Genomic DNA, 24,235 nt, shown 5'->3' with positions numbered 1-24,235 from the left:
TTTCTTCATTTCTCGATAGCCTCTGCCAGCATACAACACTGTTTCTATAAGGAACTGGAGAAGCAAACAGTGCAGTTTCACCAAGACCCAAGTCACCTGAAGAAACGGCTGTTTTCAGACTCCATCGCATGGCACTCTCGTTTGCTGCTGCTGACCTCTGAGGTCTTCTGCACATTTGTCCAGTGGATCGGAGACTTGCAGAAGAAAACTCCCATCCCCTTCGGCCTGGCCTGAAGTCGCCAGGATGTCAGATGCAGGGGAATAGCAAAAGAATCCCCCGGCATGACCGAAGGCAGCACTACAGGCTCTGCAACCAAATGAGAAATGCAAAATATGCTTGCAATACATCAGTTTCAGGACAGACAAAAGTGCAGAGCACATAGTTGAAATGATGAATCTGCTCCTGCAAGAGGCAGTGATGGCCACCAGATTGCATGGCTTTAAAAGAGGATTAGACAAATTCATGGAGGAGAAATCTATCAATGGCTGCTGGTCACAATGACTATGCTCTCTCCCTTCTGCTGTCAGAAGTAGCATGCCTCTCAATACTAGCTGAAGAAATCACAAAGGGGGAGAAGGCTGATGTGCTCAGGTCCTCCTTGCAGGCTTTCCAGAAACATATGGCATCTGGCCTGTGAGGACAGGACGCTGGACTATATGGACCTTTGGCCAGACTTAGCAGAGCTCTTTTTACATTCACCCTTCAAAGGAGAACCTCTGCTCTGAACTGTCATGGGTCTCGCCTTTATCTTACACTGCTGGGCCTTTTGGCCTCAATTTGTATCATAGTACCTCGGATTCCTCCTACCCCCCCCTTTGCTTTTCTGTCTTTATCTAAGGGCATGTGGGGGTGTGGGGGTGAATGGAAGGCTACAGTTCATGCCTTTGGTCCACAAAGACTGAAGCTACAGTACGTAAGTCTTCAAAAGTGTAGTTCTACGCATGCACGTCCTGCTATACTCAATGGAGCGTACTGCAAGGTAACTATGCACAGGCTTGCAGCACTCAGGTGTCTGCAGGAATAGGAACCGACCGTCTACGGAGTCAGGTTAATGGCTCAGTACTATCCATGCTTGAGTGACAGGAGCTTTCCAGGGTTTCAGGCAGGGGACAGCCTCACTCCTACCCAAAGAAGCCAGGGATTGAATGTAGGACCTTCTGCATGCAAAGCAGATGATGCTCTACCAATGATCTCTATTGGGGGCTGAAAGAAGAATTCCTTAAGCACGGCTATCTTACACCACTGGTAATATTAAGAATCCAGAAAGGGAAAGCATCCCGCCTAAGGCACTGCAGTTCTGCAGGACCTTAAAAAATGAAGACACACACTTACTGTCTGGTGCTGAAGGGCTGTCTAGCCTGAGTTCCATAGGCGTCTCCAGTTTGTTTTTCACAATCAAGGCCGAACGGACAGTTATTACCTTCCGAGCGCTGCCTTCCATGGTGACTGCAAATACCACTCGGACTGGAGGCAATGAAGAAAACTGCAAAAATACAGGGCTTATCAGTGGGGGTCCCAAGACCTTTGGAACTCCCTTCCTATTGACTTGTATGAGCATTTATATGAGCCCCGAAAACCTTTCTCTTCAATCCTGCATTAAACTGAGATCACAATTAGCTTGGGAGTTACAAAGCCGCTTCTGAAATAATGCCCTATGTTTGGCTAATGCGGCTATTAGAGCGTTATATTTTGCCTTGCTCTTGTTTGTACATTGTTTTGTGGGGGCGTAGGCCTAAAAGAAATATAAAATACTAATTTTCTGTTAGATTTAAATGTCTGCTTTATTTACCCAAGCATACATGTTGGAATTCTGAAGGATTTACTTAAAAATAAAAATAAAAAATACTTATATTGTCTTGCACCCATGAACCACTTTCAACCCCTGCCCCCAGCCTGCTTAAACATCCTTTTATAGATGCGGCCATTAATGTTCTGCTTGAATGTCTAGAGATTTTTAACTGCCAAAAGTTATTTAAAGTGTCAAAAGGGGAGAGAAAACCTACAATGCAACTAAGATGTGAAGAGGTAAGCTAAATGCAGTCATGGATATATCCACTCTAAGCATGATGTCACGTCCTGTGACTCTTTCTTCTGTATCTGCTTTGCCAAACAACTTTGATACTCAAATGAAATGAGATTCATCCCAATGCCTCAGAAGAATGCCCCTCTTAATGTATATTGTACACACCGCAAAGCTCAAGGGAGAATTCACTACTCACATAAACATGTGGATGTATGATGTTTGTTCTGCTAATTGGGCTGCCAACCTAGGAAAGAAAAAGAAAAGCCGAAAACAGCCATTAGGAAGCTTGCCAGCTCTTCACAGAGGATGGTATTTCTCTGATAGACAGTAGACAAACAGCAACCCGCAGAAAGGGCTGGGGAGGTTAGCAAATGAAAGGGGAGCATCTTTTTCCTTCCGCCTTTCAAAAAATACATCCACTGCCAGAAAAGTGTCAGAACTACACTGATAATAATCTGTACAGCAAAGTGTAACTGCCCATGCCATTTTCATGTTTGCAAAAATAAATCCCGGGTAATGGATATATAATGGCAAGAATTCCAAGTAAATGATTTAATTCATATTTGCATCGCTAGTGAAACGCTCACGCCACCCTCTCTCTGTTTCCCAAAGCCAGAAACCTTCAGTTATGCTAACAGCCCATTTTGATTCCACTTCACTGATGGAAACTTGTCCCCAAAGTCTAAGCCCAAAGGCTCTAAACCATCTTTCTCAACCTGGTGCCCCCTGTAGCTGTTGCTGGACTCCAACTCCCATCAGCCCCAACAAGCATAACCAATGCTCAGGGATGGTGTAGTCCAACAACATCTGGAAGGTGCCAAGTTTGAGAAAAGCTGTTCTAAGTTTCTCAGCCATGTTTTGCCCTTCCTTTGTCCCAAGGAGTGGCTACAGATGCCAGTCAGATATTCCTTCAAGGGTAACGGAACAATAACCCTCAAGTGTTATTGCCACACATTTCATCTGGAGACAGACAGAAGCCAACAACAACAGTGTAGTTTTAAGGCAGACATCCGGCTTTTAGCCACAATTGTCATCTTTGCAGAGAACAACGAAGTCCCTGGAGCACATTGGCTCACTTATGATGACAAACAGGCTGGTAGCAGTTTGAGAGGATCTTGCTTTGTACAAACAGTGTCCATGTATATATACTTTATATTTTAAAAAATCTATTTAATTATCCAGCAAATCTCTGTGCAGCTTACAAATGTATGCCATGCCTTTCTAGGTAAAGGTAAAAGGTAAAGGACCCCTGGACGGTTAAGTCCAGTCAAAGGCAACTAGGGGGTTGCAGCGCTCATCTCGCTTTCAGGCAGAAGGAGCCAGCGTTTGTCCACAGACAGTTTTCCAGGTCATGTGCCTAGTATGACTAAACCACTTCTAGTGCAATGGAACACCGTGACGGAAGCCAGAGTGCAGGGAAATGCTGTTTACCTTCCCGCTGCAGCGGTACCTATTTATCTACTTGCACTGGTGCGCTTTCAAACTGCTAGGTTGGCAGGAGCTGGGAAAGAGCAACTGGAGCTCAACCTGTTGTGGGGATTCGAACCGCCAACCTTCTGATCGGCAAGCCCAAGAGGCTCAGTGGTTTAGACCACAGCGCCACCCGCATCCCATTCACATGCCTTTCTAATACACGTAAGAACATGAGAAGAGCCTGCAGGTTTAGGCCAATGGGCCATCTAGTACAGCATACTGTTTTCATGGTGGCCAGCCTGATGCCCATGGGAAACCTGTAAGCAGGACTCGAGCACAAGATAACTCTCCCCTCCTGCGGTTTCCAGCAGCTAGCATTCAGAATCTGACCATGGGGGCAAAGGAGAAACTCAATCATACTAGCGACTATTGACAGCCTTATCTTCCACTTGCTTTTTTTGGTAGTCTTTTATCAATGCACAGACCTACTTTGCAGCCAAACAGCATCAACTACTAAAATGGGGGGGGGGGGAGGGAGGGAGGGAGGGAGGGAGGGAGGGAGGGAGGGAGGGAGGAAGGAAGCAAGCAAGCAAGCAAGCATCAGGACTTACAGTAGAGGAAGATGTGCTCTTATCAGGAGCTGCATACCGGAAAAATATTCCTACTTTGTCTACCGACACAGGACTGACTTGTTCCCAGCCATTTACTCTCACTTGCAGCTGGTGAATTCTTAGGTCGTGTGTGTGCCTGTTAAGTTTTAAAATGAAGCAGATTAACATTAAGACCAAAGGAACAGTGAAGAGTTTCCAGATTCACATTGTTGCAAAAAAATAAAATAAAAGAGCATTATCTCTTGACAGCAAAACTAAATGCTTCCCGGTTAAAGGACCAGTTGACTTTAACTAGCACAACACTATTGGGTCATATGAAGCTGCCTTATACAGAGTCAGACCACTGGTCCAGGAACCTCTGGACTGTCTCAACCAGGGATAGTGAACCTCTGGCCTGCCAGATGTTGCTGGACAACTACTCTCTTTATCTCGGACCATCTGGCTATGCTAGCTGGGGATGATGGGAGCTGGAATCCAACAACATGTGGAAGGTCAACCGTTCCCTGCACCTTGTCCACATTTAGCCATGGCTCTCCAGGCTTTCAGACAGGGGATCTCAACCTTACTGGGAGCTGCTGCAACAGATCCTGGAACTTGCTGCATGCAGCGCACTGGAGCTTTCAGTTGATCCACTAAAGGGCCATTCAAATTCCAGTTAAAGGTTACCTTCTCCAAGGTGCACAGTCAAGAGCTGAAGCATCGAAATGCAAGGCCATCACAGTGGATAATCACAATGTGGTTTCAGTATGTGTCACCTGTGTCGCTGTTTCCCTTTGGCTTCAAATGCAAAGGGAACCTCTTCACCAGTAAGAACTTCTCGCCACTCGCTGACTTTATGCGTGCCATCCAGAAACGATCCGTTTTCCTCCGGGATGACTCCCGGGCTTCCGCTGTGAGAGAGAGCAGCACTAAAAGCAAAAGTCATACCAGACTGTCAGTTTTTGTGTGGACCTTGCTTTGCCAACTTCAAAGTCTTCAGTGTCTATCCTACGCAGACAAACATATAAACTTGCTTTCACCTTGCATTTTCATGACACAACAGGGCGAGAATCTCTCTGAACAAATCTGCCAGTCTGCTTCAAGAAAATGAATCCTTCGAACCTCTAGGTTTGGGGGGTGTGTGTGTGTGTGTACACACACTTTAAAAACAAACCAAAGCGACATACGATTTGCGGGACAAGGGCAACTGTGACTTTAAGGAAGAGTGGGAGCTTTTTACAACTTATCTAAAAAGACAACAAAATGAATTGGGACTCCTTGGCAGGTTTTGAATAAGAATACACAAATTTATTAAGCGTTAACATGGTAGATAGATAATGTAAGGATATGTATAATTTTACAACATGCAGAGAATAATATGTGCTGAGAAATCAGAGGAGCTGAGGGAAGTCTTGGGGGGCAGGATTTAAAGGGGGAAGGGGAAAAAATAATGAATATATGTTTTGATAATTTGCTATGTGGAATTTATTAATAAAATAATTTTTAAAACAAACCAAATCAAGGTCTGTATTCACCTCCTCCTCCCCACCCCAAATTCCTTACCGGGTCGGTGTTGTTGTCAAAGTGGCAAACCACAGAGTGCAACCTGTGTGATTTCGCAGGGCAAATGGCACAAAAGGCTGCCTGCGTTTTGGCGTCTTCATTTCAGCTGTGAGGGAAGGAGGGAAAATAAGTTAGGAAGCTATGGGCACTGACCTGCAGGGCTTATTCTTCTCTTGCTGGGATCAGACGCTGCTCCAGCTACGGGCACCGTTCCCAGCTTGACCAGCTGAATACAGCCTTCTCCCAAATTTTCAAATGCTGGGCTAGAGATCACCCTCTCCAAAAAATTCCTAGTCAACTGGATTAGATTGTTCATTTGCCTTAAACACTGCAAATAGTGTGTTGTGCATTGCTTCCAGTTAAGGAGAAGCCTGGCATCCTTGCCTGCTGCACAACATCATGCAGGGAAGAAGGCAATACTTTTCTTTTTCACTTGGGTAAAGCGGGGGCGGGGGCAGCTAGTGAAAAAGGTAGGGTACAAACCCCATTTCACTCAAAATGGGGCCAGCCTTTGAGTTGTTATATATTAGTTTGCGAAGCCTGAGTGGAAATTTACTGAAGAATATTTTGTGAGTTTGCATTTTTGTGATAGAGCAGGTGTAGGTGCAGAGTTAGGTATAAGAGAACTTTCTGCAGAGACATCAGAGAGCTATAGCTCAGAAGTTAAGATAGAATCAAAACGGTGCTTTCATGTCTTAAGGATTTTTAGCCTTATAAAGATTACCCAATCATTAAACAAACGTATTGTTAGGTTTTGCACAGATACTAATAGTTATAAGATGAGAAATTAATAGCCATTAGCGGCAATATTAAAAGGTATAAAAGCAGAGCTCAGCTTTAGGACCAATCCGTACAGGGTGGTTCATCACTCATAAAGTTTCCGTTACTTTGTTTCTATGTTTGTAAGTCTATGAACTTTTGCTGGGAAAGGCCATGAATGTTCATTTACTTTATGCTAAATAAAATAAAAACCCCTACTGGACATCTGTCTGTCCAGTGGGAAACTGATTGAAACATTTGCTGAGCCTACACACTAGGAGAGACTGCTGGGAACTCAAGGACTGCACCCTTCTTCTCAGGCCCTGGATTCCACAGCAACATTAATTTTACCCCTAACACACCAACGTGTGAAGTAAGTTCACCGGAAATGACATTTCCAGTAAGTGGATGCTTAGGTTTTTATTTATTTACACCATTCAAAGAAAGGGAAGTGAGAAATCTAACTGGGCATGTCCACAGGAGCTCAATAAAGCCTGGCCAGCTTTGATAAAAAAAGGTTCATATTGAGTTTGATCAACACATATCCCAATGTCCAGTAGGATTTAATTATGCAACACTGCAAGCAATTTAACAGATCCCATTGGCTCCTTTTGACAAGTGACACAGAAGCAACAACGATCTGCTATACAAGACATTTCTGGGAAAGAGCAAAGCATCTCAACTTTGCAATACAGTACCTCTAGCATACATCTGGTGCTCTAGGTTAGTCAGACTGGCTGTACTCCTAGTTCTAAGGTAGACAAGAGGAAGGCCTGGCAGACAGGAAAGACAACATTAGCAAGGAAGGGGAAAATGCAGATATACAGGCAAGATTGTTGCACATACCCAAAGGAGGGGAAGTTATGAGCAGAAAGGGTACCACACGGCCAGAGAAAGAGCCCCTGTCATTGAGCTGGTTTACATGCAACACCAAGCCATGGTTAATGTAAACCATGAAAAATGAACCATCATGGGTGTGGCTGACCTGTGGTTAATAAGCCATGGTTAAGATGCTAGGCTAGCTTTGCACAATCAAATTAAACCATGGTTTAGCGCTGCATGTGAACCAGGACAATGGGGGTGTGAAATACAGCAACAAAAATATAGTGATACTAGGGGAAAGTAGGTGCAAAAGAAAGCTTGATATCGTCGTTTCATTTTCAGGGTTTTGTATCGAAGAAATCATTTATTTCTTTTTAAAAGACAGAGATCAAAGGTTTTAACAGAGGCCACAATGCAGTATTTCCCCTTGGGTATCAAGGACCCTCCTACCATCTCAGTCATTCTCTCTCAGAGTTGTTAATAGCACGAGGGATGTAAGACCAGAGGCATCTGACTGGGAAGCAGTCCCAAGGCAAAGGAGTGAGGATGGGAAAATCTAGGGTTTAGAAGTTGCTTCAGCGCCCATTCAGTCTTCTCAATCTGAGTGGGGCTTGTGCCCATACAGCTAGGAGAGCGGGAAGGAAGGTCATGCAAGAGCCAGGATCCTGGTTAAGAGATTGGGACTGGTTGGCAATACAGGTAGGAGCTTGGGACAAACACTGGGAAGTTGGGCTTGAGGCCACACAGGAGACTGAAAGGGTGTTGGTGTGGATGTCCACTGCGAGTAGGGTGTAAACATGAAATAAAGTGAGCCAGAAAAGGGCTCCGTGGCCTGGTTACACTACCAACAGACCTTTTGTGTAATAGAGTATTATGCACATAGAAGTTACAGACAGGTGGTAACAAGCGCTCAGTTTGAAGCCGAATTGCCCAACAGCAAATTATCAGAGAGGAATGAAGCATAGAGTGGGGAGAACTCTAAAGGCAGTGCCCTAAGCATTCTACTAAGAGTAATATTGTGACGGTCTCATTCTATAGCTACAGTGCAGCATGTGCAATCACAAGCTTAAAAAAAAAAAAAAGAAGCCCACTGTAATGGAATAAAAGTCATACCTTGTCCGAAGGATGGAGGGTCAACTGAAGAGCCCATCCAGTCTTCAGATTCAACTTCCTCTACTTCCTTCTCCTGCTTGCAATAATCTGCCATCCATGATTGCTTGGTGCTGGCATACTGCTCTAGAGACAGACAGAGAAACAGAAGAAGAGGAAAAAGAAAATATAGCACAGGTCAGGTTGAAGCTAAAAAAATTGCACAACCAATGACTTCTCTGGTGCCTGCAGAGTTCCTTTCCCAAAAAAAATTAGGCTTAGAGAAAGATGCAAACAAAGCCAAGGGTTGCAGCCAATGCTAGTCCTACTGATAACAGACCCACTGAAATTGATGGGCAAGATTAACTTAGGTTGGTTAAATTCAGTGGGTTTACTATCCCACAGGCCTGACATACCGATTAACACAGTAGTTATGTTGATGTCCAACCGATGCTTTGCTTTCACTTCCAGCTTCAACCGGGAAGGGTGGAGGCGGCTGGCTAACTGCTGCTGCCAGGACACAGAGCACGGCCAGGGCTCAATAAAAGGCTCCCAGCCTGAGAGAAACAGAGGAAAACAATCATCACGGTGGGTTAAAACACGGATTTTGAATGCCAGTCATACCAGTTTCACACATGCTGCAGTGCATTTTATGTTATTATGCTTTATTGGAGTAACTGCAGCTTCAAATGCAAGCAGAAGTACCCCAGTCTAACTACCTGCTTCTCAGGTAGCATAAAAACAGAAACAGGTCTTTTTTTCTTTTTCTTTTTTAAAAAAGAGTATTCTCAGATGTACAGTGAACTCAGGTAAATGGCTGCTAGCCATGGTGGCTAAAGCAGCATCTCTCTGAGCGCCAAATGCTGGGAATACACAAACACTTATCCTCAAGGGTGGCAAACCCTTCTTAGCCTCAGAGTCATGTTTTCTTTTGTGCGACTTTCCAGGGGGCCACAATGGAAGTGGTGGATGGGGCCAGAGGCAAAAGTGTACAGAGCAATGAATGTAAATGTTGCCTCTGTACAGTAGGCTACACACACACACACACACACACACACCTCTCTGCCCTCCATCCAGGCAAACAAGAGGTGTTATCAGAGTCCAAGGACACATTTCCAGCCAGACAAAAACACACAAGGAAGGGGCAAAGCAGGGTCAGTAGGTGGTGACTGCCACAGGAAAACCCTGAGGACCAGATAGAGGAGCTTGAAGAGCCACGTTTGGTCACAAAGCTCCCCACCCTTCTTACCCGAAAGCTCGCGGTTATAGTAATCTCCCGAGAGTGTAAAATTCGCATAACCTTCAGGGCTGGCTCTTAGATGCTGGAGAAAATTCAGGTCTGAAATTAAACCATTTATACAAAAATCGATGAGCAACATTTCAACCATTTAAAAATAAATAAATCATATCCCCTCCCAGCCTCAGTCCATCGTTAACAAACATTTTTTAGTTCATCACTTTGTGAGAGGGTGCTCTAAAGGACTCTATCCAGGTACGCATTTAACCCACACAAAACGACACATACACACACACCCTTGTCACTTTTTTTCTTTTTAAACCACAATGAAGCATCAGAAGTAGTTGTAACAAAAGCTGGATCCCAAGTGGGAGGAGAAGAGGGGGGCTCTCAAAGGTGCAAAACAAAGGCAAATTAAATGGCATCACGTTTCCAAGATATTCTTCCTTGGAGTACTTAGATGTACAGCATTGTGTCCTATACCCATGAACTGTAAACAAGCAAGCCTAATTAACTTTGAGTATCTTCAGAAATGCGTTGGGCCATTAATTGCTCCTTTTCAGTTTTTTGCTCTTTTGAGACTCCACCTCTCCTTTCTTCCTCCTCTAGTACTCAAAATGCTTTACTGGCACACCTGCTTGATATTAACAGTGGGTTGAGACTGATGGATTCATTGGTTTTGTGGAGACTGGTATGTAGCCCAGCAACCCTGCTTGAAGTCTCAGGTGTTGCCTTCCTAAACTCACTCTTTCTCTTAAAGGCACTTAACACCCGGGGCATGCTTTTCTTTCCCTGTTAATGGAGGAAGATGCTGGGTAAATTCTGATTAATGCTAGGCATTATTCCAAAAGCCCACCTTGCTGTACAAGGGCTGATCCTCAGGTTCTTACAAACTTGCAATTCTACATACCACACACTGACCAGCATTGAGCGTTGACTGAAGCTTATGTGGCTAACTTCCCAAGAGAAGAGATTACAGGATGGATTTCCAAGAACCTTAAAATGCCCTCATCACTCCAAGATTCCCCAGCCTCAACGAACTGAAATGCAAGCCATGTGACAACCAGCAAACTCTGCAGCAACGGGTGGGAATATTTACGTGAAAAGGTCAGCTCGGCTAAGGGAACATCACAGTCCATGCAGTCGTCGATAAAGCAAATGCAGATGCTGTCTGCTTTAATTTCTACTCCAGAGATTAAGCGCAGAGCCATGGGGCCCTGGAGATCACGGTGGCTGGAATCCAACGGTGCACACTTCAAAGGCTCAGCGTTCTTGAACAACCAACTTGCTGCTTTCTTCAGCTGACCTGAGTGCACAACAAGCAAACAATCAGACACTTACTAAGCAATGCAAAGAAGGACGTCAGAAGAAAACTGTTTCTTTCCCAATAATGCAGGCTTGTCCCTTTGTACTTGAAAACATTGGGTTGAGCTAAAAATAAAATAAAAACAGAAGCCTTCAAAGTGCCACCAGGTTAATATTATCTCTCAATCTAACTGGACACACATTTCCTTTACTATCCCTCAAGCACACCCAAGGCCAAAGAAACTCCCTCCATGCTTATATACGTAGCCAGAAGGAATAAAATCGTGCTTTGAGCAGCCAAAAACCCTTGCCAAGAAGGGCCATACCTCCTTCCCCACCACAGCAGCTTTACTGCCATCCTGACTATTTAATTTATTTGGATGGTCTAGGAGGAAGGTTATAGACCTCCGGGTATAGGGAGGTATATAAATTCAATAAATAATAATAAAATGATAAGAACGGTTTATATTGGTAGTCTTCAACTTATTCCAACCTTTAATACAAAAGTGCACTTTTGTATGGTGGTAGTGCTGCTGCAGCCCTCCTTAGATCAGGCCATAGCCTGGTAGCAGGTCCACCCCTCTAGTTGAAAATCACATCTTCACAAAAACGGGGTAAGGACAATCAATGTTATGGCACTGAGAGGCAGGGGAGGGGGAGAGATGAGGGGAAAAAGTTGTGGACCGGCAATATTGTCCACCTGCAAAGAATGGAATGCACTCCTGTTTTGCTGCAGCAAACTATTACAAGGATGATTTTATAACATCTGCATGTCACACAAAAATAATCATACCTTGGCATACCAATAGAGCTTTGCGGCAGTCATCTAGGCTAAACCCCAGTTCCTGCAGTCGGGCCAGCTGCAACTCTGCAATTAAATAGTAAGTTGCTATTAAGGCCTGAACACATATTCACTTCCTGCTGTTTCCCCTCCAAAATATTTTATGGAAGCGGTCAATTGCAAAACACAAGGAACAATTCTGTTTTCAAGAAAAGTAGTATTATCAGTGTAGCATAAACAGTTAACACAATTAGCAAGGTTGGGGACAAGTCAACCAGTGTAAGACTGTAGATATACTTCTGTCATTATGAAGCCATATCCCAATTGCCTAGAACTGCTATAACAAAATATAAGCTGTCATACTGGCTGAGTTCTGATTGTCATCTTTGCTTAAGTTGAGATAGGAACGCACTTTTTGGCTGCGAGCAGGCAAACAAATCGGGAAGTCTTCCATTCCTGTGTCATCTGAACCAGGAATCTGTGGTTAGCAAGCAGGGTATTATTCCCAAGCTGTTAACCATGGTTTCCTGGTTTAGATGGCAACAGTAATGGAAGACTTCCTGGTATGTTTGCTCACTCAAAGGCAAGAAACATGAGAGTATATGACACTGGATGTCATATCTGTACCAAGCATTGAAAAATGTAATTAATAAAGGATTTTTTTGCGGGGCACATAAACAAGCGATACGATTGTGATCACATTCAGACAATCTCCTTTTTATTGCATCATTTATTATTTTCATTTGTGTCTTTTAGTTAAACGAATTAATCAAACTACCCACGTATGTCATGCTAAATCTTATGCATGACCTCAGCAATGGATGACTTAAGGCGAAAGTAACACAAGTTTAACTTAAAAAAATGCATTCATACCAAGAACGGGATCCAAAATGTGCTTGTACGTTTCTATAGTTTCTGACACCAGTCCTGGGATCTCATTTACCCAAGAGGAAGCAGCAGGAGAAGGAGAAGCTGTGGCCCTGGCATCTGAAGCAGCAGCCGGGTCTGGCACAGCGTTGCTGGTCTGACCAGGAATGGATTTTGCAATGGCCAGAAACAGCTGGACATCGTTGTAAGACAGCCTGATATCCAATGCTTGTAACTGAATCTGAATAAAAATTAGAAACAGCAGCAAAGAGAAATTAGCAAGTGGGAATGTCTACAGAATATAGAAGTGGAATAAAAACAATTTTTTTTAACTTGACCCTTTTAATTAAACCATTAAAAAAAACAAAAACCCATATGTTTCTCTTTTAAAACAACCTGGTTTAAAATTTAATCAGAATCTAAAACACTAAGACAGGTGTTAAATGTTACAAATCTTTCAGAACTGGAGCCATGAACTTTCTATCCAATGATGGCGCTTAAAGCAGCAATGGGGACTCCAGATGTAGCACTCCAGATGTTGTTGGGCTGCAACTCCAGAAGCCCCATTCAACATGACAAATGGTCAGGGATGAAATGAGCAACCTCTAGGAGGCCACAGGATCCCCATCCCAGTGTTGAAATAATCCATTTATACCAAGGAAGAAAATGGGGGAAATATCTGCCCTGTGAAGCGACGTAAATTGGCAAAAAAAGGCACATATAAATTTCGGATTAGGATCTGTTCACTGGTGTCTGAATCCAACCCCTTGTTCCAAGAAGTACAATATCCCCCCCCAGGTGTCCTAGGACACATCTTTGTTCCAAAAAGGCACATCTGTACAAGCAGCTATACAGCTTGTTATTTTTGTTTAAAGTAAGGTTTCATAGAATTGTAGAGTTGGAGGGGACTGCAAGTGTCATCTAGTCCAACTGGCTGCGATTCAGGAATCGCAGCTGAAGAATCCCTTACAGATGGCCATCCAACCTCTCTTTAAAAATCTCCAAGGAAGAAAAGCCCACCAGCTTCCAAGGCAGTCTCCACTGTTAAGCTGTTCTTGCTGTCAGAAAGTCCTTCTAATGTTTAGTCAGAATCTCCTTCCTTGGTAATTGAATCCATTGGTTCAGGTCCTACCTTCTGGAGCAGCAGAAACAAGCTTGCTCCATCTTCCAAGTGACAGCCCTTTAGATATTTGAAGATGGCTCTCATATCACTTCTCAGAATTCCCTTCTCCAGGCTAAACTTAACACAACCAACACCCAACTCACCCAATCGTTTTACATGTTATTATGACACTTTCAAGGAAAGCAATCACGACACCCTTTGCAGGGTAGCTTGCATGTATATTTGAGAACGCTGGACAGAATCATTTAGAGAAGCCTGCCCCATCCAGATGTTTGGGGAGGCAACTTCCATCAACCCCAGCCACCGCAGGCTGATTTAGAGCCTTACCTCTAAAACAGGTGGGAAGTCTTCACTGTTGAAGGCATCCAACAATCCTGAGCCGCTTGGATATGAAGAGTTCCCCACAAGTTCAACTTGAATTAGTACAGGGTCAATGATCGAGAGTGCCGTTTCCTGCTCGTTTCCCAGTCGGCATGAAAAAACCTAGGTGACACGGAACAGAGATCAAGCACTATGTTTGTGGTCCCAACACAATTGTATCCCTTCCCACACCTTGTGATGCCCAAAAATGCTGGGGGAAGGGGGGAGACAGGGCAAGACAGTGGACTTTCGAAGTCTGGTCCAAGTTATGCTGAGATACAGCTTTCATGCATGTGCAGGATTCTACCTTATTAGATTATTTAAAGCTCTTATGATACACTTTAGGAGACAGCTTCATTCTTTTTCTTGCCTGTTGTAGCAATTGTGATGTACTGCCTTAGATGCTGCCTGATTTTTAATTGTGCTTTTATCGCTTCTTTAATTTCTTGTATTTCACGGCATTACAATTCACACTCCATGGGGTTTAAGTTGCAGTGCAATAAAATACGATATAAGAAGTGCAAGAAGCAACAAAATACAATTGAAGATCTATATGGATATTTAATGCGGACATGCTGCGGACCACCTGACCACAATTTGGGAACCCCTGCGGACCAGAGTTTGGGAACCCCTGCATTAGGATGACAGGTAAGTTTTCTCTACCCCCAAAAAATAACATCATCGCCTGCTAGAATTGCATCAGGCAGCAGGAGAGATGCACTCTTACCTCAATGCCAGACAAACTGCCTGAGAAAGGGCGATCCACCAGTTTGGGTTTGTATGTGAGAACCGTGGTCCCCTTCAGAATAATTGCATTGGTATCCACACAGGACATGTCTTCGACCACCACAAATTCAGTATCTGAAGGGAAACATGACAAACATTTCTCCTGTTGGTTAATGGGCTTTGGATACTGTCTACATTCTCTCTCCAGCTTAGTATGGAAAGTCAGATGTCACAAAATGAGAAATTCGAGGTAAATAACAGCTTTTTAAAATTTCTGATGCACGGGACTCTCCATCAAGCATCACAGAAGGGTAGCTAATTCTCAGCAATGGCCAAATAACACACTTGGCTCATCATTTCTGTTTATCTTTGCATCACATTCAACACTTCACAGAACGCTGGGTGTCGACACAGAACTCCGAGAGCTACTGTCCCTAACCATAGTGGCAAACTCTAGAATGGGGTGTGGTATGGGCAGATAGGTGGGAGAAAATCAGGGTTAACACAGACTGGCTGTTCCCTCCTCACCCTGCCAAGCAGGTCTATCCAGGCTGAACCCAAGTCATCCCTACGTAATGGTTCAGGTCTGAAACTGCAGGTGTTCCATCTGCAAACTGAGTTCTGTGTTCATGACGGCAACAGGAACATAGGAAACTGCGCCTGATACTGAGACAGTATAATCTAGCTCAGCATTGTCCACACAGTGAGGCAGTGGTCCTCTGGGTTTTCAGGCAGGAAACTCTCCCATTTCCACCTGGAAATGCCAGAGATTGGGGCCTTCTATGTGTAAGGCAGATGCTCTATCCCTGGGCTTCATCTCTCCCACTCTCACCCCCCACTGTATGATAGAATGATGCACAAATAATGTGGATAGAAGCATGGGTTGCCGCTATGGCAAAGCCTTGACCTCTGACTTCTCCCAGCCTCCCGAGTTCTTGCCTTACCTGTCACATTTACCTTGACCTCCAATTGCTTTTCAGCGGAGACCTGAAGGGAAGAACGCTTTGTAACTATCCCACACTTCACTGCTTTGGGAACAACAGTGGCTTCGCTGCTGTAATTGCGCTGTCGGGAAGGAGTGGCGCCGGACTCCTTTTTGGTGTCGCTGGGTGTCTGCAGAAAGTCGTGGACAAGCACTAGCCAATCGAAGATGAGAAACACGCGGAGGTTGTTCAGAACAACTGTGAAGCAGGAGGAATCCTTGGTAGATCTAGCGGGGAGAGAGGGGAGCGATGAGTATGTTTATGCACCTTCTATCTACCCCAACTGCCCACTTTTGAGCATCCATCATTTTGAAATTATTTTGGGGGAGTAATAAGCAAGCAAGTCATCCAGCTGATTACAAGACGGTTGAGATCCATCTTTTTTTCTAGCATCGATGCTGTGACATCACTGGTTTAAAAGGATATACTTGAAACAGCTCAGAAGCTTGGCATCAGTTCTTTAGCTGCCAGCTGTGCTCCATTATCCAGTCACACTAGTTTCATTTCAATCCCCTTGTTGGCTCCCCAAAGGCACCTGATTGGCCACCTTCAGAACAGAATCCTGGACTGTGATGGGCTTTTGGACTGATTCAGAAGGGTCTTCTTATGTTCTTAATTATAAATGTTAATGGACCAAGCGATGCCATAGAGATCATGAAATCTTGTCTGAAAAGGTGGCTCAAGTCCTCAGTGACCCTTAGCCTGCAGGCTGAAAACCAAGCTGAAGGCCACATGCTCCACCTGAGCCAATACTGGGCTGTCTGTCTCATCCAGCTTGGTCTCAGTGGCACAGTGATCTCGGGCTCCTCCTACCTGTAATGCAGCTCAATCTGTATCGCTCCTTGAGTACTGCTGTTCTTCGATGACTGGAAGATACAGTTGAACACATTTGGCATTCCTGAAGCCATCTTCTGCCCTGTGTACCGCGTGTCAAATGCCATCATGGAATGTGAAACCAAGTTGATGGATTTGGTTTGGTTTGAGAAACCCTCAAAGAGCAATTTGGACTTCTTAAAGTCAAACCTAAAGGAATTTGAAGCAAGGGAGACCAAACAAAACAAAGCACCTCACAAAATGCTTCCAAACAGTTGCCAAATATTCTGCGCATATTTGTATATTGTAGCATACGCTTCCTCCACCTCCCCCAGAAGAACTGGGTTGTATCCAACTGAGTTTTACTCACGAGCAGACCCACTGAAATTAATAGACCAAAATGAGTGATCACTGTTCATTTCAATGGGTCTAGCATTGGATGCAACCTGTTGTGGCTGGCGGGACATGGAGATGGAGAGCTGGAACTCGGTCAGTATGGAAAACAACAAGCTAGACGGGTCAATAGTTTGAGTTGGTGTGAGGAAACTTCCTGCGTTATTATTACCTAGCTAAGTGTAGGAGGGTAAGGAGAAAGGTTGTAACTTGATGGTAGGGTGGCTGCTTTGCATGCAGAAGGTCCCTGGCAACTCCAGATCTAAGACACACAGAGCTGTTGATTCCCTACTGTAAGCAGAGATCACCCTGGCACCGGATTTTCTGAGCCAGCCTCAATCTGGCTAGTGAAAGAAAATGAAAACAAGGGAAAGTGAGGAATTATGGCTTCGCCTTAAGGTTTGCTGTAGCCAAACAGGATGGGCAGAGCCTTGTGACAGCACTAGAACGCATCAGCCACAAAGCGTGCTGCAGGGTTAAGAGATGTGAAGGACTGATACACTGGAATGGACACTATTGCAAATTGTTACTTTCCCTTCCAAATTGTACTTGCCCTGCTTTACAATCTTGCTGGTTTAGGAGGAGTTTCCTTTTGACGTCGTTCAGCGTGCTGAGCACACTGTCCATCCTCTCTTCGTAAGGGTGGGGAACCTCCAAGCCCACAGACTAAACATGGTGCTCCAGGACTCCTCCCCATTTGTCCCATAAAGCCATTACCACCTGTCCTGCACCTGACAGTATACATGAACTCAGGTGTGGGGTGGCTGTTCCTTTGATCGAGCAAGGCACACACCCACCAGCCTAAAGTGTGGGAGGGGGGCAGGGGAGGGGACGTTTGAAAGCAGGCTCCTACCAACCCATCAGCTGATGCGCAGTAGGAATGCCCCTTGCTCAAGGCTTTCAAAAGTGCCCCCGCCCAGCATTTCTCTTTCAAACCTCTGCAAAAAAGTTTTCCCACCCACCCACAGGAAGCAACATTGTCCCCTACTTTCATCATTTGAACCCTCCCTCTTGTCCTTTATCATTCATCTCTTGCATGGAGAAAAATGGAAAAATAAAAAGCAACCAGGTTAGAAAAAGTCAAACGCAGTAAAGAAGATTTTTTTTCTCTCTCGAAAGGGTGGGGAAACGTACCTGGCTAATGAGCCTTCTTTCCCCTGAGGATTAGTGAGTTCCAGACTTACATTGACCATGTCAATTAGGAAAGACACACAAGTGTACACTTCACCACTCAACACAGTCTAAAAAGGAGAAACGAACAAAAATGGTTGCAGAGAAGGATTCCAGTTTCCTATCCACATGTTGCACTGAACACAACATTTTCTGAACGACTCCCAAGTTGAAGGATCACAATCTTTGCTTACGGCAGCCCCACTTGTGTTCCACCTCATCACCACACCTCTCAGTCCACTGGAATTCTCCACACCTACACACTCAGTAACAAGTGTTTTAACCTGACTCCTATGCCTTGATAGAGCCTCAACATTAAGAATCTTCCTCTCTCTTCAACCAATATTTTCATCTGACCCAGTCCTTTATTAGTCAACAGCCAGTGATGGACAGGGTCGGAAGAAAAAGCAGGTGAAACAATAAGTGTAAACGTGATTTTTACCTTTGTACCGTAGGTTAGTTTTTACGCTTATTCATATGTCCCTCTCCATCCTCTGTCCAAGGAAGCAAGAGGCATTGCCAGAATCCATAGACATATTCCAGCCGGGCTAAAGCATTCAAGGAGGTTGTGGAGCAGAGCCAGAGAAGGGGTGTGGCTGAGAGGGCCACATTTGGCCCAGAGAGCCTGAGGTTCCCCACCCCCGGCCTATATTATATCTTAACACAATGCAAATATTCCAGGACAGATTTTTCAACTGCAAAAGTGTACTCGTCTCACATGTATTCTTGGGTCCTGTAAGTCATAAGGCCGCATGAATTCTTCTATCGGCTCCCCAAGATTATTTTCCAAGAGTCCACGAATTAGTTTATATTTACTCAGATCCAGGGAACAATGCACCGACGACAAGATACCATGAACAGATATATCGGGCACTGCGTGGCTTATCTCCCTACAAAAGAAAAATGCACACAAGTCATCACAATGTCTCGGCATAATGAAGCTGTTCTTCAACACTAACTTAATGAAAATGGTTGAGAAGCGATCTTAAAAACAAGTACATATGAAAAACTGCCACATAATGACAAGCTGAAATCTTCCAAACGCAAGTGAACTTAACTCAGGAGGGGAGGCACCCCAGTGAATGTGGAATCACAGTCACATAACTCACTTGTCCAAGTTTCTTTCTACTTGCAGCTTCAGCCTGAAGGGTTCAGTCAAGAGGCTCCCCCTTGTCTGCCTGACAACGAAGGATGGGAAGACCAGGTCAGCACTCGCATCTTCCGTAGCTTTCGAATATTCTCTTGAGTACCTTTCAGCAGCAAAAATATCCATGTCCTGCAGGTCAACCACAATGCAGTCCAGCAGGCACATTTGTTCCTCTGCAAGAGATCAACCCAGAATATTTTACTTTCCCGTGCCCAGCTCTGCAAATGGTGCTCTTTGCTACAGAGCATCGTTCTACATCAGAAGGACCGGTTCCAAGCCATCTCCAAGTGGAGGATGCTTACCATTTGGAGTTAACCCTCTTCGGTTACACACTTAAGCACCATGGTGGGGGGGGGTTGCTATCAAAAATACAGCTCCACAAAAACACCTTTCAAAATCTACATTGAGCAGGGTACATACCCAGACCACCCTGACTGTTGGATAACTTGCCACATCAGTGGTAGCCAATCTGAATAGAACCAACACAAAATGAACAGGAGAAGAAGATCAATGAGTCTGTTGGTCCAGCTCTCTCCAACTTACCAGGACTGTCTGGGACTGGCAAAGTGGTCATCTTTGGTGGCTTAGCCAAAGCACTTGCTCCTGGGTCACTTTTTAGCCGACTCAGATTTGGTCCAGAAGAGGACAGTTTCATGAACAACCCTTCAGAGGAACATGATGCCATCTTGGACTCATCAGTGCTTGCTGTCTTCTTCATGCTGTGTTTTGGGGTTCCCAGTGGTGAAGAAAACTGAACGGAATCCTGCTAAAAATGGGGGGCGGTCCAAAGTTAGGGAAATTCACTGTTCGAAGCCACAAGTTGTTGGTTTTTTTAAAAAAAATACGTCCACAAAGGGAAATGTCCTTGTTGTTTATTTCTCTAGCTACTAATTGGGCCTGAACAGCTAACCTGGTGCTCTCCAGATGTTTTGGACCAGTGATAGCTGATGTCCATTAGAGAGAACTGGACTGACAGTCTCATTGATCCTCTCCCTCTAGGGTGGACAGCTAACAGTAGGTGAAGGCAGAGTCAATGACGGGCCAAGTTACCTAAGTCTACTTTTCTACCTATCCTCCTCCCTGCCGAGTTCCACAGGGGCAAAAGTGAGAGCAAGGAGGAAGAAGCTGGCAGGCATTGAACTGGATGCTAAGTAAGAAGGGCTGGCAAGTGGGAGCAAGCTGAGGTTGGTGGGGCAGTGCCCCATTTGTCATAAAGAACCAGCCTCCACTGTTTGGGGCTACAACTCCTTACATCCCCAGCCAGCACAGCTGTACTAGCAAGTTCTGGTGGGAGTTTTAGTCAGGAAGGAACCTGGCCAGCAAAAGCTGAGCTATGTCATGACAAACGAAATATTCCATATACAAGGAGCAATTCTCACTCCAGTGATGCAGGCCCTTACTGGAAGTGCATTTTCTTCCTGAAAAGCAGCTGCAGCTGAAAACACCCTCAGCCCACTCCACAAACACTTCCTATCTGTTGTCACCCTATGACACCCGTCTCTGCGGTATGTTGCCCAGAAGCAAGGATGGCTGCACAACTCCTCCTGACTCTAGGCAAAATGGGTGATGGGGGACACAGATGGAGATGTGTTATGCATGTGAACATTGAATTACACCAGAAGCTGGCACCCACTTTCCACTGACACCTGCAAATAAGGTGAGGCACTTCTGAAGAGCACTTTGAAAAGGCACAGCAAAAGAACACCGCAAGCTAAAATCTCAAACCAACCCTTATGGAATTCTGCAACTAATTACTGCAGCAGTAATTGTGTCAATTATTACAGCAGCAGTGGTAGTAGTTTTAGAAATATAGACACCGTGTTTTGAATGAAATGTGCATAGTAGCTGAATTCCACATGGGTTCTCAGCACAAACACCCAGCACCCTCTCTGCAAGGAAGGATGCTTGGAGATACCTCACATAGAATACGATCCTTGTAGACACCGCCTTGCAAAATTGAGTCCTCGGGGGGAAAGGAAAAAGGGACAGAAATATTTCAAAACAAATGCATTTTTACCGTCTCCTGAGCTTGACTGCAATGTACAGAACGGTGAAGGCAAGTACATTAGTCTTACCTTATCTTTTAGCGAAAAGGTACCAGGGGTACCTGCAAAGAGGAACCGGTTCTTGACTTTCAGTTTCCCAAGATTGGCTACAATAAGATGGTTGGATCTGGAGCTTTCAGGAATGAGGAGGACAGGAGCGCCAGCTTCGATGTCCAGAAGAACTCTGGTGGCTCGCTGGGCCTGATCTCGTACCTTAGGGAAGAGAGAGGTTGTCTCAAAAGATGCCCTGTTAATGTCATGGGTATGCTATGCAGAAGAATGATTTTACAAAAAATCAAGCGATGATTTTTCGCTACAACCACAATGCTGAAAACCTGCTACTGGTTTCAGTTAATCTCACCAAAAATTCTCATGGCCAAAAAGCCAGACCTTCCATGTCTGCCTGAATTCTACACCTTGGGGTATATCACTATTAAAATACTAAAAAAAATTACACAAAATTCAGTTTGACACGAAATTCTAAACACAGGAAGCTGCCTTAGATCAGCTCAGACCATTGGTCCATTTACTCTGCATTGCCTATGCCAGTGGTTCCCAATTAGCTAAGTACCACAGATCCCCTGTTTTTCAAAAGCCAAGCCATAGACCCCTTACTGCTGAAATACTCTGGCCCCATCTGAGCTGAAGCGGAATCTCTCCAAAGCACTCAAAACTGGGGTGCTTTGGGGATTTGGATTTTTAATTTTTTTAAAAAAAATGGATACTATGTGTTTGCAAATACACACACACACACTCCCCCCCCCCCAAGCAAAATGCAATGGCAGAAAGAGAGAGAGCTCATTGTTTATAGGTCTAGCTCTCAAATCAGTGTGTTTGTTTGGGGAACAGATGACAAAGTAATGCATCGGCTCGCTATGTATTGTTGTAGATCGTCCCGATTTCTAGTTCTGCTTGCTTGGAAAATGTTGTGGACATTCAAACTCAATCTTCTGAAATTCCACAAGTTACTTTCGTAGGGGCACCATTATGATGTATGCCATTATGATGAAAGAACTGTGCCTTCTAATCCTTGGCTGCCCAGGGCAGGAAAAACAGAAGGGCTATCGCAAAGAGGCCTCTCAAATTGCAGAGAAGCCTCCGGTAACCCTCAGAGGATCCTCGTGTTTCAGAAGGAAGGCATCTCCTGCAAGCTGAAAGGAAGGCTATAAAGCATACCGTCTGTCCCTGGATTGCTGCTCTCTGCCGCCCCAAGACATCCTGCAGCTGAGTGAAATGCTGAATGAAAGACACCACTTCTGCTTGAAAGCGCTGAGTGTGGACATACTGCACCGATGCCATTTGTAGGCTGACGCGCATATCACAGCCTCTCTGCAGCAAGGGATCGGGCCGGCCGTACCTGGTGGGAATCGAGACCTTCAGTGTGCTCCACTCAAAAGTGCTCAGGTGTCACCTGGCTACACCAGATGACATCTTCGTAGCCAGCTGCCATTATGTTTTATTGGCTGAATACTTTTCTCTTCTTCCTCATTATGAGGGGGAGTCAAACAGACCAACGTATCTTGGCTCACCGTGAAATTTGCTCTCTACCCCTCCCTTCTAGAGCAGGAAACACTGGTGTTACACTGAGCTCAACACCCAGCAGAATTTCAGGGGATGAGTCCCTCCCTGACAGCTGAGAACATGGACATTTGTTCCTACTGTTCTAAACCTCAGGTGCTCAGAAAGCAATGCCAAGTTCCAAAGCTCTCTGAGCAACCCTGAGGCTCAGTACAACAACAGGAAAGTCCTGCCGTACCCCTGTGCTTCTAATCATAGAATTGTGGGGTCGGAAGCAGTGGGATGTAATCCATTGGTACAGTCAAATACAACAGTCCTCATTTCCCTAGAGTGGGCACAGGCAGGGGGACATCCTGTCAGTGTAACTTCCTGTTACACTGGTCTGGAGCATCCTCCCCCTGCATGTGACCTGGGAGATGGGCTTGGCTCTGGCTGACTCCATAAAAGAGCCAAGTCATGCTGCCATTTTCTCAGTCTCAGTCTTGATTCTTGCTGCCAAGTTGCTGTTCTCCTGCAGCCATTTTGTTATATTAATGTAATTTTGCTGTCTGCTGGCTCTCAGCCAGCAGCACGAGTTCAGTCTCCCTATGAAATGAACTCACACTTTGTTTGTGCAACTACTAAGAAAAGCCTGCCTTTTAGGGATCGAATTGTGAACTGAAATGTGAGAAAACGTTTTGTTACTTTACTCAGAAATACTCTTGTGTCTTTAAGAGGGATTAAAGGGGACACCAGGAAATAAACTTAACTAAGAGATTCAAACAAATCTGCAAACTAGCCTCCAGCTATATTGAGGGGAATCTGCTCTGCTACATCACTTACTAGCGTGAGTGAAGGAAGGATAATACTTATCCAATATAGCCTTTCCTATTATCCTCAACATTCCCAAAGAAACAACCCTGAGGATCATCTAGTCCAACCCCCTGCAATGCAGGAATATGCAGCTGTCCCATATGGGGATCGAACCTGCAACCTAGGTGCTATCAGCATCACACTCTATCCAACTGAGCTATTATAATTCTGAAGGAAGCCTGATCATAAAGCACATTGTAGAAGGCAGGGACTCTCTTTGATGCTATGCTCTTGAAAAGATGTAATTGCCAGCAGCGAGTGCATTTGAGGATGTTTAAACATGAGGTGCCCAAAGCAGCTCGCAACATTTTGGGTTCCAAGTAAAATATAAAAAACTAAACAAAAATGAAACGCACAGACACAACCTGGCAGATGATGTGAACCAAGTAACAGCTAGGGAAACAAGCAAAACTGGCAGGCGCTGAAAATGAAGACGTCAGAGGCAGGCCTGAACAACAAATGTCTTCAGCCTTGAGGGAGTTGAAGGGATTTCCCAGGAGAGGGCATTCCCAAGCCTGGGCAAAGCCACAGGATCAGATATTAGCAGGATATGCACCAGGTCTCTGCAGAGGACCACAGGGAGCAGGGTGGCAGAAACTTGCAAATGACAAGGCTAATGTTGGCTTCCAGTGCCATCGCTCCTGAGGAATGAGGT

General features: G+C 44.8%; 1 protein-coding gene across 13 annotated transcripts in view; it reads right to left on the bottom strand.

Annotated features, from left to right (window-relative positions):
• Positions 1-24,235, bottom strand: part of VPS13D (vacuolar protein sorting 13 homolog D) — a 119,232-nt gene that overhangs the window by 62,911 nt on the left and 32,086 nt on the right. For 7 of the 13 annotated variants that reach the window (XM_083628340.1, XM_083628334.1, XM_083628342.1 and 4 more), the window contains 24 exons: positions 22,387-22,567; positions 21,241-21,423; positions 21,081-21,128; positions 19,709-19,928; positions 19,128-19,338; positions 18,737-18,908; positions 17,983-18,089; positions 16,456-16,665; positions 15,604-15,869; positions 14,661-14,794; positions 13,901-14,056; positions 12,457-12,691; positions 11,596-11,670; positions 10,597-10,803; positions 9,510-9,599; positions 8,677-8,817; positions 8,285-8,407; positions 7,048-7,122; positions 5,591-5,696; positions 4,804-4,956; positions 4,049-4,184; positions 2,221-2,268; positions 1,334-1,484; positions 97-307 (listed from right to left, as the gene is read on the bottom strand). In XM_083628340.1, coding sequence (XP_083484466.1) covers positions 97-307; positions 1,334-1,484; positions 2,221-2,268; positions 4,049-4,184; positions 4,804-4,956; positions 5,591-5,696; positions 7,048-7,122; positions 8,285-8,407; positions 8,677-8,817; positions 9,510-9,599; positions 10,597-10,803; positions 11,596-11,670; positions 12,457-12,691; positions 13,901-14,056; positions 14,661-14,794; positions 15,604-15,869; positions 16,456-16,665; positions 17,983-18,089; positions 18,737-18,908; positions 19,128-19,338; positions 19,709-19,928; positions 21,081-21,128; positions 21,241-21,423; positions 22,387-22,567 — 3,639 coding nt within the window. Of the gene's footprint in view, positions 1-96; positions 308-1,333; positions 1,485-2,220; positions 2,269-4,048; positions 4,185-4,803; positions 4,957-5,590; positions 5,697-7,047; positions 7,123-8,284; positions 8,408-8,676; positions 8,818-9,509; positions 9,600-10,596; positions 10,804-11,595; positions 11,671-12,456; positions 12,692-13,900; positions 14,057-14,660; positions 14,795-15,603; positions 15,870-16,455; positions 16,666-17,982; positions 18,090-18,736; positions 18,909-19,127; positions 19,339-19,708; positions 19,932-21,080; positions 21,129-21,240; positions 21,424-22,386; positions 22,568-24,235 lie in introns of all 13 variants that reach the window. The other 6 variants (XM_083628344.1, XM_083628345.1, XM_083628346.1 and 3 more) reach the window with 4 other exon arrangements.

Source organism: Podarcis filfolensis, assembly GCF_964270895.1.
Source record: "Podarcis filfolensis genome assembly, chromosome: 8".
NCBI lineage: Eukaryota > Metazoa > Chordata > Lepidosauria > Squamata > Lacertidae > Podarcis > Podarcis filfolensis.
This window is presented reverse-complemented; position numbering and strand designations above follow the sequence as displayed.